Source organism: Gambusia affinis, linkage group LG14, assembly GCF_019740435.1.
Source record: "Gambusia affinis linkage group LG14, SWU_Gaff_1.0, whole genome shotgun sequence".
NCBI lineage: Eukaryota > Metazoa > Chordata > Actinopteri > Cyprinodontiformes > Poeciliidae > Gambusia > Gambusia affinis.
Window position 1 is genome coordinate 640094 of NC_057881.1, and position 16191 is coordinate 656284.

The window sequence follows — 16191 nt, forward strand, 5'->3', positions numbered from 1 at the left end:
GTTAAATTTCTTTCAGGTCCAATTGAATATAAATAGCATTTTGTAACAACTGAAGGTAACATAGTTACTGGATTACAATATAAAATGTCTCTGTGTGCCTGGCAGACACATAATCTTGTTCCTTTAACTCTCCCCACATGGTGGTAGCTATAGAGGAACATTTGTTGCCGGATCGTCCCGCCTCGGCCCCCAGCTCCCCTTTGACCTTCTGCTGAAACATTTAACTCCTCCCGCTGTCCTCTGCAGCCAGTTGTTCATGCCGAGGTTAAAATTAACTGCAGCAGATCCTCCTTCCAGCACAATGCGGATCTTATGAGGCGTTAATGCAGCGCAGCTCCAACCGGTGGAAATAAAGACACTGATGATCATAGAGCATACACAGCTTTAAATTAAAGATTCTTAAAGATTTTTCATGCCAACCAAATTTTTAGTTCAAAACGGCAACATTTCTGAATGAATGCTAACATGACAGGAATGTTTGTCTGTGGCAGCTGAGCGGCAGTCTGCAGCCACAGCCTCAGCACACTGAGCAACGAGTTGAATGAAGCTCTGGGACTTTTAGCTGTTTGCCTCCAAGCATTAAATTGTCTGCAGCATCAGCGGCTGCGTTCTGAATGAGGTCAGAGGTCACCATGACCTCACCTGGAGGAGGAAGAGGAGTGAATCCTGCAGCTTCACGAAACACAACTAAGAACCTGAAAGGAGAAAACATCACAAACCGCATCCAGTGATGCGTCAGAACAGCGACTAAAACTGCTTTGTTATTCATAACAACCTGAATTTATTTATGATAAACTGAATTTATTTATGGTCAATTGTTCTCTTCCAGCCGGTTTATCAGCTGGTCTGGACTGAACGGTCTCTGAGGATTTATTGACTCGTATGTTTCAATGTTTAATTTTTGTAAATTAATGGTGGTAAAATAAGTTAACGTTGGTGCTGAAGAGTCTCGGTTGTTAGCTTCAATAAAGAATCGTTTTCAGGTTCTGGACTTTTCGGGTTGAATGTTTTTGGTTCTGTTGGTCTACAAACAAAATTACGATTTCAGCAACAAAAACTAAAATCTTTACTGTATTTATAATAAATGAATTACAAAACTTTCAAACTTAAAGATCCTCAAACTTTGCTTTTTATGTCAAAGCACTGATGAACACTTATTGCCCTGAAATACCCCACAGTGGGGCAATAAACACATTTCTATTTTTTTTTTTATTTAATTGATCCCAAAGAGAGATTAATTTAAATATTGCTGTAATTCATATTATTTTATGTGAAGAGGTTTTGCTGCACAACAGAAGGATCTCTCCTGTAGCAGTCTGTATCACAGCGATTCTGAAGACGCTTCTGACTGAAGACAATCTGCGTTCTAAAATAGTTCTGGACGATTTCTCTGTAGAAAAAACTTGTCAACAGGCTGGTGCTGCCACCTGCTGGAGTTTTTGTCACACTACAGTTAAATAGCGTGAATGTAAAATGAGCTTTTCAGAGTGTGACGTCATCGCGGAGGAGCCAATCAGCTGATCTGCTGCTGCCTTCAGGTTCTCCCTGTGGTCCGGGATTCTGAAACTCCCGTCTGGCTGAATAAAAAAGACCAGAACCGCTGATGTCACCCAACTTCATGAACCCGATAAAAATATGAAATGATATTTCTGATTCTTCCTGCTTCGCTCATCAGCATCAGTTACTATTTATTATTATATCTATATTTAACACATCAGTTGATGAAGCTGCACCTGGTTTTGTGGTTCTGGTTCTGTTCGCTCTAAACTCTGATGCTGGTTCTGGTTCTGCTGGAGGTTCCTTCCTGTTCTCCTCTCCACTGTCGCCCCGTGCATGATCTGCAGCAACTCCACCAGCCGGGGTTCCTGCTGAATAACGGGCGGCTCTGTCCAGAACCACCTGGAACCTTATGATGTCACCGTGATGACATCATCAGGGTGAGAACAGAAGCAGGCAGCTTGGCTCCGTTTCCTCAAAGCTTTATTAGTCCTGAACAGGAAGCAGGAAGCAGCCGCCGGTTTGACATTTACATGAGCGGCTTAAATAACAACAGAAACACGCACACACACACACACACACACACACACACGCACACGCACGCACGCACGCACGCACGCACGCACGCACGCACGCACGCACACACACACACACACACACACACACACACACACACACGGTAGAACTGAAGAAGACAGGAACAACTGCAGAATAATAATAGGAGCCACTGCTGCTGCCCCAGGGTCAGATAAGGAGGGGCAATCCGGCCAATCAGCTGCAGTCATTTGGTCGGGTTTCGGCCAATCAGCTGCACACGAGACCGAACGGCTGCAGCAGGAAGGAAAACCTCTCTGGTGCTGGAACAGGAAGTGAAACAAAGTTTTAAAGTTTCAGTTTCTCCGTGTTTGGCCCTCTGCTGGTCTGAGGGTTGTGGCCTCGGGGGGGGCGAGGCGTCAGGGGGGCGTGGCCTCCCGGCGGTCTCCATGGCGATTCACAGAACCTCTGCAGGTAGACATCAGAGAGGATGATGAGTTTGTTCACTTTTTCTTATACCTGGTGAAAGCTGCACTCTGATTGGCTACCTGCCACATGCTGCGGCTTCATGGCGCCCGCCTTCCTCAGGTAAGGCTCCGCCCCCTCAAAGGCACGGCGCTCCAGCTCGCCATTGGCTGAGACGCCGTTCTGATGCGAGGTGGGCTGGACGCCGTTCACGGCCACAGGGCCGGTCAGAGGGGCGCCAGGGGCCGGGGGCCCGGGGCCCAGCAGGAGGGCAGCAGCTGCAGAGACATCATTTATTATTGTTACTATTAATGATTCATAATTATACTTTTATCATTAATAAAATAATTTCATACTATTATTTACACATTATTTTTTATCATTTATTATTATTAACTCTAATTGAGATACTAAAATAAAAAAAATATTATAAATTCTCTTTAGTTCAAGGTCAACTTTATAAAAGTTGTAACATAAAGTTTGAAGAAATATTTTTATTGAATTTTATAACATAAAAGAAAGCAAATGACAGTGATGCACATAAAGTTCATATGTTTAAAAACAATATATTTATAGAAACTATGAATTTTATGTATTTTTATCAACAACGTGGAGAAAAGCTGCAGTTTGTGTTTTTAAACCGAAACACAGATGGCAGAAATAAATGCAGCTTTTTATTTTTACTGATTTTTAATAAATTTCCTATTTGATATGAAAAGCCTAAAATAAGGTGTAATATTAAATAAACATGTTTTATGATGTCAGATTGAAGATTTCTTATTTAAAGTTTCAACTGTAAAATTGTTCTCATGTTTTTCTTTTTGTGTTTCTGATGTTTTCTGCGATATAAAAATAAACTCGTCTTGCCAAACGTCACACTGATATATCGATTTTTTCTTGCCATAATGTAACTGTTGGCTCCTTTATGATCATGTTAGTAATATCTTATTTTGCTCCCATTACTTTTACTAAATAAAGTATTTCTCTCTATTTACTGCATGTTGTGTTTTTGGTTTATTTTAGTGAATTTTTTAAAATCCAGGAAATCTAAGACTTTTAGTTTTCAGTCAAACTATCATATTGTGGTTGACTGTTTCATTTTAATAATCATTTTTAATGTTTCTATTGTGGATTTAATCGAATCCAGAGACGTTTTTACCAGTTTCTGTGCCTCAGTGTCGTTTTGTTGCAGTTGGAGGTAAGATACTGTTTGTTTTCAGCTCTGTTGCATCCAGCTGCTGATCTTTACCAGGTTAATTTTGATTTTCTGAGTTCAGTTTTGGTTTTTTTGTTTCGGAAACCAAACGAGGAGGAGTCATCCTGTAACGTGGTGTCATGCGGTGACCTTACCGTGACCTTGGTTGGGCTCGGAGCCGTTGACCTGCGGCGGCGCTCTGACGTCCTTCTGAGGACGGAACAACAGCAGCGTTGTGTTTTTACGCCTCAACAAGCGGTGACTCGGGGCGGATCACACCAACCTTTTCTCCGGCGTCGCTCCTGCGGGTCCGCTTCATGATCTCCTCCAGGCGCTGCCAACACCAGATCACATCAGCTCACCGCTCACAGCACCGCGCCGTGACGACATGAACTTTCCCTCACCTTCTTCCTCTCCAGCCGCTCCCGCTCCTCCTTCAGGAAGTGCTTCTCCCTCTCCTCGCGCTGACGCTCCGCCTCCTCGCGGGCCTTGGCCTCGGCCTCGTCTCTCTGCCGGACAGAGACACAAACCAGAGGAGACGCTCTGAACAGCTCAACCTGCAGCCAGCAGGGGGCAGCAGACGCCGCAGCTCTGAGCTGAAGGTCAGCGTCTCGGCCTTCTATTCCAACAAACCTTTTCAACAAAGTCGACTTGATCGTTTTGTAAAAATATACATGATTTATTTCTTGCAAAAGTAGAGACAAAATAATTACTAAAAATGTCTTGCAACTTAGTCAAAAACAAAAATTTATCTCAATTTGATGTTTGAAGCTCTAAAATGTGGTCAAAAAATAATTTACAAACCTCCCAACTGGCCACAAAAGTCAGAAACATAAACTCTGAAAAGTTTCCAAAAAAAACCTGCTGAGATTAAATCTTCAATCGACGCCTGATGCACCGGAGGCAGATTTAATGTTGGAGGATTTCTAAAGACCAGGAGACATTTCTGCTGCTAGCGCTAGGCTAGCACCATAGCTTTGGTTGTTTTTACCCAGAATGCCCTGCGCTGTAGTCCACTTCCTGCTTTTGGAGGGGTCTCCGGTTCTCTTGGTGTTCACATTCAAACCGAACCCAGACCAAGGTTTAGAGGACCAGAGGTCAGAGGTCAGAGGTCAGAGGTTGACTAGCATTCAGACCTCACCAACCGAACTGGACTTTCTGGGCAAACGGACTGGAGTCAGGTTAAAATGGAGAAATCAAACTCTGGTCCTCCAAACCTCGGCATTCTGGGTAAATATGTCAGAATGCCAACATGCTAGCTAAACCAACATGCTAGCCCAACGCTTGTTTAGGGGTGAGCAACTCCCAGTTTCGAATCTTGCAACCGTTCGATGTGACCTGCTTCAACACACCTGAGTCAAATAATGAGGTCATTAGAACGACCTGGAGAACCTGGCGGCTCTTAGGAGGAGATTCAGCTGTTTGACTCCAGCGGGTTCAACCTGGGACACATCCAAGAGTTGCAGGAAACCGGCCCTTGCGGACCTGGATTGCCCACCTCCTGCGCTGGCAGCAGAAATGTCTTGTGGTCTTTAAGACAAAAGAGAAATGCTCCAACACTAAAATCTTGTCTCCATCTTGATTCCATCTGGTGAAGAAGGAAGTTGCTCTCAGTGTCTTCAGAGGTTCTTGGTGGAAAACATCCTAAAGTCTCCATTAGCTTCCACAGCCAGCAGGGGGCAGCATCTCGGCAGGAACCCACCTGCCTCTGCAGCTTCTCGTTCTCCTCCTGCTCGGCCTTGGCCTTCCTCTGCTCCTCCTCCTCTTCCTCGGCGCGCTGAGCTTCGTCCCGGAGGCGCTGCTGCTCCTCCATAAAGCGCGCCTCCTCTTCGCGCCGCCTCCTCTCCTCGGCGTCACGGGCCGCCGCTTCCTCCCGCAGGAGCCTGAGGAGCAGAGAGCGGCTTCAGGCCAACGCTGGGATAAAACCTGATCTCCGCTCTGACGGGTGTTACGTCCCGCTCCCCTCCCCCTGGCTCGTTCTTATGTCTTTTATACCGATTACGGGAGAGAGGGGCCGCAACATTAAGTGCGTAATGATTTAAACAAAAGCAAACAGAGTAAAGGAAACAAAACGGGCACCTGACGGAGCACACAGTGTGGTGGGGGCTTCCCTTAGCCGTCCCATCAGTAGGTCATGTTCCTCGACCAGATGGCATCCATGGAGAATGGTGAGCCCTCATGCATCAGGCGCTTCGTTTAATAGTTTTTATGTTTTCTTTGTCTTTAAATATATATATATAGTTTTCTCTTTTCCTTAAAACCCCCACCTCTGGTGATTTCGTTGGTGGTTGGTCTTGGCAGGCCTGTAACCCCCCAGTGCTAAGATTCCTAGCGTCCAGCCGGTTTTCCAAAATCAAATCAAAACAAACGAAGACAAACTTCCTCCCGGCCGAAACGTCCGACGCTGCCCTCTGGGTGGATCCGTCCCGAGGTGAAGGTACTCTTGTTCATCCTGATCCTTCCCGCACTAAAACCACCTGGGCTGGCTGAGCCCCGCCCCCACCGGTGGACCGTCAAAGGTGCCAACAATAAAACAAAAATAAACAATCAGGAGGAAGAAGCAAAGTGTGAGCATGTAACACAGGGCCGGCCCAAATCGCTCCGGGGCCCTGGGCAGATTTTCATCTGGGCCCCATCACTGCAAGTCAACACCAGATGCTTCATCGTTACTGAGCTACTGAATGTGTAGCATAGCATGTCTAGCATTAGCAGCATTTGGAATTAGCTTACATCATATCAGCTGTTATAATTTTAACCTCACAGGAACAGCAAACTTTAAAAAATATTTGGATTTGAACCGCAGAGTGTTGTTGAAGTGTGTCATATTATGTTAAACAGTACGTTTAACATTAACATGGTTTTCCTTCCCTGTCCTAGTCAAAGTCTCCTGAAGACAGACATAAACGCCACCCAGGTCAGTCCGGACCTGCTGATGTCATCCTCTCTGTGATGATGTCATCCTCACCTGTTGCGGCGCTCCTGCTCCAGCCGTTCCCGCTCCTCCCGCTCCCGCTGCTCCCGGGCCTGACGCCGTTTCTCCGCCAGAACGCGCGCCGCCTCCTCCGGGTCGTTGGTGCCGGCCGACGGCTTGCTGGGCGGCGGCGGCGCAGCCGGGGCGGACACGGCGCCGACGGGAGCGGTGGCAGCAGCGGGCTGCGACGCTACGACGGGCGGGCTGAGGGACGGAGGCGTGAGCGGGACAGAGGAAACTACGATGGCGGGAACGACGCTGCAGCCTGAGGAGAAACACAGGAAATGATGTCAGAGGAAAACTCCTCCTCTGTGAGCGTTTGATTGGGTCTGTCTGAAAGCTGCAAAAACATCCAGCTCCCTGATTGGCTTCTCAGTCTTTATAATCTTTACTTTACGTTACGTTTTGTGCTTTGATGAAAGTCAGAATGTTGGATTTTTCTGCACTTAAAACAATTACAATAGAAACATTTTATCATTATTAGTTTTTTGAGTTCTGTTGAAAACAATGAAGTCTTGCAGATCTAAAATTTTTAAAATGGAATAAAAACGTAAAAGTTTTATAAAAAATGTAATTTAAATAAACTTATGATTTTAAGTTTATAAACTCTGAGTTTGAGTTCTGCTAACTTATCTGTGTTTACAGTGTATATCGCTGTGGTAACCTACTGTTTTTCTCCTCTGAGCCATCGGTGAGCTGAGTCTCCTCCCTGGTTTCCACGGTAACAGCGGTCACGGCCTGTGGCTGCACTCTGGCAGGCGTCTGGGCCCGTTTGGGGCGGGGCTTGGTGGCGGCCGAGGGCATCTTCTTGCCCGGGGGCGGCTTGGAGGCCGGCACCAGAGGGGACAGCGGGCGGCTCCTGGGGGCCGGAGACGGGGGCCGGTTCCTGGCCCGGGGGGCGCTACGGAGCAGAGAGGAGGATGAAGGAAGACGTTCCGGATCCGGTCGGTACCTGGAGACGCTGGCGCTCGCTGATGATGTCATCTGTCTCTTCTTCTGCACTCTTTCCTTGGCGAGCGCGTTCTTCTCCTTCTCGTTCTCTCTCTCCTTGTCCTTCTTCTCCTTCTTCTTCTTGTCCACCTGCAGGGGGCAGCAGCGTGCACAGAGGACCGATCAATTGACCCAGTAATCATTGTGATTAACAATAATTTGGATTTTTGAGACCATTTTTATTGATATATTGATAATGATATAATAATGCAGGTTCAACGTCTCTAGTAAAATATGAATAATAAACTTTAACTTTGAAATAAACTCTTAACACTGAAAAATTTGAAATGTATCCAAAATAGAACAAGCAAAACTAATAAATTAAACGGAAATAAAAATCAAACATAAATAAAATAGATTATTAAATCTCTGTTAGCAAAAATGACTTCAAAAACTAATAATCAGAATAGAAATTATTGATTTCAATCTATCATGTGATTAATTGATTAATATCTTATTGGGACAAGTTAGATGTAAATATGCGCCGGTCTAATGGCAATGTGTGTGTTGCCATAGCAACAGCTGATTCAACATGTTTTGAGTTAATCGCTCAGAAAGTTGCAGCCTCTAATTATTCAAGCAGCAGCAACAGGCACTTTCAACATTTCAGAAATGACCTCTGACCCCTGGCTCACCGGCGTGGAGTTGCGTCGCCGCTGCCTCTGCGTGATGTCCGGCGTGCTGGCGGACGAAACCCTCCAACGCTCAGCGGAGCTCTGGTTCTGATGGGAGCAACTGGTGAACGGGCTGAGAGAGACTGGAGGAGGAAACACACAGAAACACACTGAAACACACTGAAACACACTGAAACACACACTGAAACACACACTGAAACACACACTGAAACACACTGAAACACACACTGAAACACACACTGAAACACACACTGAAACACACTGAAACACACTGAAACACACACTGAAACACACACTGAAACACACACAGAAACACACTGAAACACACTGAAACACACTGAAACACACACACCGACACACACACACACACACACGCAAACACACACACTGAAACACACTGAAACACACTGAAACACACTGAAACACACTGAAACACACACTGAAACACACTGAAACACACACTGAAACACACTGAAACACACACTGAAACACACACTGAAACACACACTGAAACACACACTGAAACACACTGAAACACACTGAAACACACTGAAACACACTGAAACACACTGAAACACACTGAAACACACACTGAAACACACTGAAACACACTGAAACACACACTGAAACACACTGAAACACACTGAAACACACTGAAACACACTGAAACACACTGAAACACACACTGAAACACACTGAAACACACTGAAACACACTGAAACACACACTGAAACACACTGAAACACACTGAAACACACACTGAAACACACTGAAACACACTGAAACACACACTGAAACACACTGAAACACACTGAAACACACACTGAAACACACTGAAACACACACTGAAACACACACTGAAACACACTGAAACACACTGAAACACACTGAAACACACACTGAAACACACTGAAACACACTGAAACACACACTGAAACACACTGAAAGACACTGAAACACACACTGAAACACACTGAAACACACACTGAAACACACTGAAACACACTGAAACACACTGAAACACACACTGAAACACACTGAAACACACACTGAAACACACTGAAACACACTGAAACACACACTGAAACACACTGAAACACACTGAAACACACACTGAAACACACTGAAACACACTGAAACACACACTGAAACACACTGAAACACACACTGAAACACACTGAAACACACACTGAAACACACTGAAACACACTGAAACACACTGAAACACACTGAAACACACTGAAACACACTGAAACACACTGAAACACACACTGAAACACACTGAAACACACACTGAAACACACACTGAAACACACTGAAACACACACTGAAACACACTGAAACACACTGAAACACACTGAAACACACTGAAACACACACTGAAACACACTGAAACACACTGAAACACACACTGAAACACACTGAAACACACTGAAACACACACTGAAACACACACTGAAACACACTGAAACACACTGAAACACACACTGAAACACACTGAAACACACTGAAACACACACTGAAACACACACTGAAACACACTGAAACACACACTGAAACACACACTGAAACACACTGAAACACACACTGAAACACACACTGAAACACACTGAAACACACTGAAACACACTGAAACACACACTGAAACACACACTGAAACACACTGAAACACACTGAAACACACTGAAACACACACTGAAACACACACTGAAACACACTGAAACACACACTGAAACACACTGAAACACACTGAAACACACTGAAACACACACTGAAACACACTGAAACACACTGAAACACACACTGAAACACACACTGAAACACACTGAAACACACTGAAACACACTGAAACACACTGAAACACACACTGAAACACACACTGAAACACACACTGAAACACACACTGAAACACACTGAAACACACTGAAACACACACTGAAACACACTGAAACACACTGAAACACACACTGAAACACACTGAAACACACACTGAAACACACACTGAAACACACTGAAACACACTGAAACACACACTGAAACACACACTGAAACACACTGAAACACACTGAAACACACACTGAAACACACTGAAACACACTGAAACACACACTGAAACACACTGAAACACACACTGAAACACACACTGAAACACACACTGAAACACACTGAAACACACACTGAAACACACACTGAAACACACTGAAACACACTGAAACACACACTGAAACACACACTGAAACACACTGAAACACACACTGAAACACACACTCCCAGCTCTTCCTCTGACTAAAACAGGTCCAAGCCGTGAAATATTTCTAGTTTAATATTTACTTTTCTGATGTAAACGGGATTAATCGGCAGAACCAGAACCAGAACCAGAACCCAGTCGTCTCTCACTCACCGGAGTCGCTGCTGTTCAGCAGCGTGGCGGCGCTGCGGCTGCGGGCCAGGAAGGAGAGCGTCGGCGTCATGAGCCGCTCCACGATGCGGCTCTCCCACGGGCTGAGGCGCAGGCTGCGGGCTGACACAAGAGGGCGCCATCACTGACTGCTCACCGCCACACACACACACACACACGTAAACAGAAACACACGCACACACACCGCTGATGTGCTTCTGCTTCCTTCATGTGTTATAAATCCATGAACACATGAACCTCTGAGAAGGATGATGAGGTTGGTGATGAATCTCTGAAGTCAGTCTGCAGCTTCCAAACATTCATCCTTTCACATTCATCCCTTCACAAGCATTCCAACAATCACATCTGCTCTTAATGTCGACTCGGTTTTGCTAAATAAACTAACTGTTCATGTACAGGTAAAGACTCGGTGAGTGAATGAGCAGAAATGTTTTCTGTTTTTATAAAATGAAAGTAAAAACATCAACTGGCCACAAACGGCCCCCCAGCCGCATGTTGGACACCCCGCTCTAAGCTTTGTTGTGTTTTTGTGAAGAGTTGTTCAATGTTCCAGGTTTTCTCTTTGCAGCTCAGTTCAGGATAAGATTTCCCTCCAGATGTCTGAAGAACCAGGATCCAGAACCAGTCCGGGTTCTGAGTCTGGCTCCATTAGTTTTCCTTTAAGCCCCAGAAACAGGTAAACTTTTGTTGCTAATGTTTCCTTTCAGGTTGAAAAGAATCTGGTTTCATAAAATCGGCTCTGTTAGTTTTTGCTTGTTAGTTTTCAGCCTGAGGATGATTAATGATCAGATCCCACTGAATGCATCACAACTGTTCTAATCTTCACTCAAAGAGTTTTTTCTGACTCCAGAGCAGCAACAGGAAACAGAACGGCGCTGATGGACGACGGTTTCCTGTCAGTGGATCAGAAACACGGTCAGAGATTTTTACAGTCAGATTATTTTCTAGATCCGGCCGTTAAACCGGATTCACACAGGAAGATCCAGCAGAACGAACGAGCAGCACCACAGTCTGCTCTTCATCGGGTTTCATAACCCACAACCCACTAACTCCTGTTGCTAGGATACAAACATTTCCCTCCTCCTCCTCTCACAGTCAGCAGGACGAGGAAGAGCTGCTGACCAACTGTTTACCGTTCTGCAGGTACATCCATCCATCATCCATCCATCCATCATCCATCCATCCATCCATCCATCCATCCATCCATCATCCATCCATCCATCCATCCATCCATCATCCATTCATCCATCCATCCATCATCCATCCATCCATCATCCATCATCCATCATCCATCCTCCATCATCCATCCATCATCCATCCATCCATCATCCATCCATCCATCATCCATCCATCCATCATCCATCATCCATCCATCCATCATCCATCCATCCATCATCCATCCATCATCCATCCATCATCCATCCATCCATCATCCATCCATCCATCATCCATCCATCCATCATCCATCATCCATCCACCATCCATCCATCATCCATCCACCATCCATCCATCATCCATCCACCATCCATCCACCATCCATCCATCATCCATCCATCATCCATCCACCATCCATCCATCATCCATCCACCATCCATCCATCATCCATCCACCATCCATCCATCATCCATCCACCATCCATCCACCATCCATCCATCATCCATCCACCATCCATCCACCATCCATCCATCATCCATCCATCATCCATCCATCATCCATCCATCATCCATCCATCAAAACCATGCTGCTAATTTATGTAGTTTAACAGCTTTCTGACTGAAGGCGTCAGGAGACGTATCTGGACCAGGTGCTGTTCAAACGGCTCCTTAAACTCAGCAAGGATTTCAGTCCAAATGAGACTAAATGAGATGAAAGTGTAAAAACTGGTAACAATGCAGCCAGTGCTGAACTGAAGCAGCCTGATCAAAACACACCTGAGCCAGGTGAGCTCCAGGTCATACTGCAAATGGGACTGTAGCTGGAATATTTCCCCTAGTTTAACCATAATTAAATGAGTTTATTCCAATCATTTTTACTGTGTAGAGTAAATGTTTCAGATAATTCTCATAAAGTTGCCATGAGTTGGATTAAAATACAGATCACAATCAAACTCTTTGTTCAGTTTTTAATCTGACAACTTTTCCAAAATTGTTAGTCAAACTACAGATCTGGTTTAGCACTTTGGTCCTTCAGAGTTTATGAAGTTTAAAGTATCCTTGATTAGCAGTTGTTGAAATACATCTTCAAAAATATTAAAAATAAGATAGACAATAGTAAGATGTTAGTTTAGGTCAGTGGAGCTGCAGTGCAGGACGCCGGGCCTCCACTGGGTCAGGAGAACCAGGTCAGTTTGCTGGAGCTGCACTACAACCAGCCATCTATTAATTATTACGAAAGGAATTCATCCTTACATTCAGCTCAGAGCTTTCAGAGCTAGCCGGTTAGCATGCTGCAGCAGCTCAACGCTTGTTGCTTCTACCAGCTAACAGGCAGCTCCCTAAATCACACCATGAACTCTGTTTCAACAGTGGTTTGAAATAAACATGTTGCCATGTTAAAGGTAGCATGCTTTCATTTGCTCCAGTGTGTAGCAGAGCCTGAAAGCTCAAAAGCAGGGCTCTTGTTTTTAAAATGATTTGGTTAAACTTTCACTCTACAACACTTTAGTCTGAGCTCTTTAAAGCTCAAAACATTTCTTTGAGCCAAAGGTTGAACTGTATATATCCACTTAGCTTGCTACTACGTTAGCCTGCTAAAAAGGCCTTAAGCTCCAAATGTTTCTCCTACTTAGAGCCAGAAGGAACCTCCAAAAGACACGTTTCTTGTTTTAATTCCACATTATATTGCATTTCATATGAAGTGTGTAACTGATTGAGAAATGTGGCCAATATAAGGTATTTAGAAGTTTGTTGTGGTTAAAAATACCACAGCAATTAACATTTATTTTAAAGTCCTCCAGAGCCATAAAACCTCAGAAAAACCAGCTGGTTGTTTTCAAAGTGATTCAGTTAAAAAGTTGAAAGCTCTTTAAATGGTAAAACTTTGCTTTGAGCAAACGATCCACCACTCAGTGGAGACTATAGCAGTTATTAACATTAATATAATGGAAGGGTTTCATAAACATGAACACATACTGTGATATCTTCCACAGTGAACACTGAACACCACCCAGCACCACCAGCACCATCAGCACAGAGCGCTCAGTGAACAGCAGGATGTGACATCATTAACCCATGAGACAGACGCACCAGTAAAGATGTAGAGGTGATCAAAAATGCAAAGGACTCAAATCAAGACAAACCACCAACTCAAAGTAAAACCCACGATGCACACGAGACCGAGAGCGTGACACAAGAGGGAGCAGGTGGTAAATGACCAGTCACCAAGCGCAGGCAGGCAGGCAGGCCACCACAGACGACAGCGAGCACTGAGACCGGGTCAGGGCGGGATGAGGAGGAGGAGGAGAGGAGGAAGGCCTGGTGGATGCTGACGTCGGCTCGTCCTTACTTCTGTTGGGGGAGTTCCACAGGGTGGCAGAGGACTTGGACAGCCTGTTGTTAATGACAGGCTCCACCTGTCGGGGCAGGTTGACCGTGGAGGCCGAGCATCTGCCTGCACCGGAGAGAACGCAACACAGACAGCTGTTCACATGGGCGGGGCCAGAACACCGGCCCACCTTCAGCCAGGGTCCGGACAGCCCAGCCGTGTTTCAGCCAATCTGGACTCTGCTGTGGGAGCTGGGATGGAAGTTAGAGGAAAGTTTGGGAAAGTTTGGGAAGGTTTGGGGTTGTTGGGATTAAAACCTGATTTCACCAAATTCAGAATCACCAGCAGCTGGTGGAGGTCGGTTCCTCTGCTCTCTACTGACCTCAGACTCAACCAGCTGATGCCCAAAAGCATTCTGGGATTCTGAGAGTTAGGAGGAGAAACATCTCTGGCACACCGCCCTCATGATGCACTGTTTCCTGGCTGCAGCATCGGCTGCAGCATCGGCTGCAGCGCCAGGCGTCGGGTTACTGGCAGGATGTCGGGTTTCTGAGACTCACTCTCTCTGCGGGATGTCTGGTTGAGGCCGCCGGCCCAGGACCAACGCTGCTGCCGGATCTCCGCCCACGTCTTCTTCGTCGACCTCTTGATGGCCGCTTCGTATCGTTCCTATGGAAACCAGCAGCCCAGTTTAACGTGCCAGACAGTTTAAACCTTTGTTAGTTTTTGTTGTGTTTAAGTTGTGCTAAAAGGAGTTAGCCTATCAGCAAAGCTATGCTAGCCTAAAATAGCATCTGAATGCTAAACATGTAGCGGCTAATGCTAATACGATTGTCTAAAGAAGCTCCATGAATGATCAGACAAACTCTGGAAAGATGAACTTTGCTCCAATCTGAAGAACAGATTACAAGTCTAAATACGTTACCAAGTTGTGATTATCAGTTAAAAGGTTCTGAACTGAGAGTGGTGCTGATTCTGTTGAAATTGTTCAGTGGTTATTAGCTTCCACCTTGTTCTTCTCCAGTTTCTGCCGCTGCTTCTCCTCCAGCAGCGCGCGGCGTTTCTCCGCCTTCAGCCGCTGCTCCTCCAGCTTCCTGCGCCGCTCCTCCAGCTGGCTCTCCCTCAGCCGCCGCGCCTTCTCCTCCTTCTCCAGCCACTGGGCCTTCTTGGCGGCTGCAGCACACAGACACACAGCCCATGACAAACAGGAAGTCAGCCGAGGCTCTGATCCGAGCCCAGCGCCAGTCGTCTCCACATTAACATCATCTGGTTTACTTTCTACATTCCTAGGGAATTTTTGGTGGATTTTTCAGACTCAGCAGAACCAGAACCAGAACCATGATTCACTGACATAAATCCATCCAGGAAGTGGCTTCTAAATTGTGGACCTTTCAGAATAAAACATGTTGTAACTGACAGGAAACATTAACGCTGCAGCCTGATGCTGTTTCTGCACCAAAACAATCCGCCTTCTTTATTTCGTTTCCTTTAAAAAAGTCATTCTAATGTCAGTACAGGGCTGATTGATTATTGGTCAACTGATTGATAAATGGATAGAAAAAGGTGATTAATAGATTCATTCAGGTGAAGATAAAACTGCCACAAGAGGAATTCTGGATAAAACAGATTTTCAGATAAAGATGTTTGTTTTCATCTGAATTTAAATGTTTGTTTTTGTTCAGTTTTGGCTTCATTGCTGACCTGAATATGACCTTTCAGTAAAACCTCAGTACTGTTTACTCCTGTTAGCGGTTAATTTATTACTAAATTAGTTGATGATTATTTAAATAATTGACTAATTGTGATTAATTGATTACTAATCTGCTGTTCCATGATGTCAGGCCTTCACTGCCTCATTATAAAATATTCTACATGAAACTGTCACAGACGGCCAGGTGAGACCATTCCACATGCAGGCTGAGCGAAAGCCAATCAGGTCAGGCGGCGGATCACAGAGCACCTGCTAACTAATCAATAATCAATCTAGTCTGGCTGAAGGCCT

At 45.2% G+C, this 16191-nt stretch overlaps 1 protein-coding gene across 5 annotated transcripts in view; it reads right to left on the reverse strand.

The window, feature by feature from the left end:
• Nucleotides 1-1962: 1962 nt before the first annotated feature.
• LOC122844230 (MAP7 domain-containing protein 1-like) overlaps nt 1963-16191 on the reverse strand; it is a 28588-nt gene continuing 14359 nt past the window's right edge. For 3 of the 5 annotated variants that reach the window (XM_044139485.1, XM_044139484.1, XM_044139489.1), the window contains 13 exons: nt 15199-15362; nt 14750-14858; nt 14211-14315; nt 10689-10808; nt 8288-8409; nt 7331-7742; nt 6657-6927; nt 5394-5574; nt 4096-4200; nt 3975-4025; nt 3847-3901; nt 2580-2774; nt 1963-2499 (listed from right to left, as the gene is read on the reverse strand). In XM_044139485.1, the coding sequence (XP_043995420.1) occupies nt 2489-2499; nt 2580-2774; nt 3847-3901; nt 3975-4025; nt 4096-4200; nt 5394-5574; nt 6657-6927; nt 7331-7742; nt 8288-8409; nt 10689-10808; nt 14211-14315; nt 14750-14858; nt 15199-15362 (1901 nt within the window). In that variant the 3' untranslated portion in view covers nt 1963-2488. The remainder of the gene's footprint in view (nt 2500-2579; nt 2775-3846; nt 3902-3974; nt 4026-4095; nt 4201-5393; nt 5575-6656; nt 6928-7330; nt 7743-8287; nt 8410-10688; nt 10809-14210; nt 14316-14749; nt 14859-15198; nt 15363-16191) is intronic. The other 2 variants (XM_044139486.1, XM_044139487.1) reach the window with 1 other exon arrangement.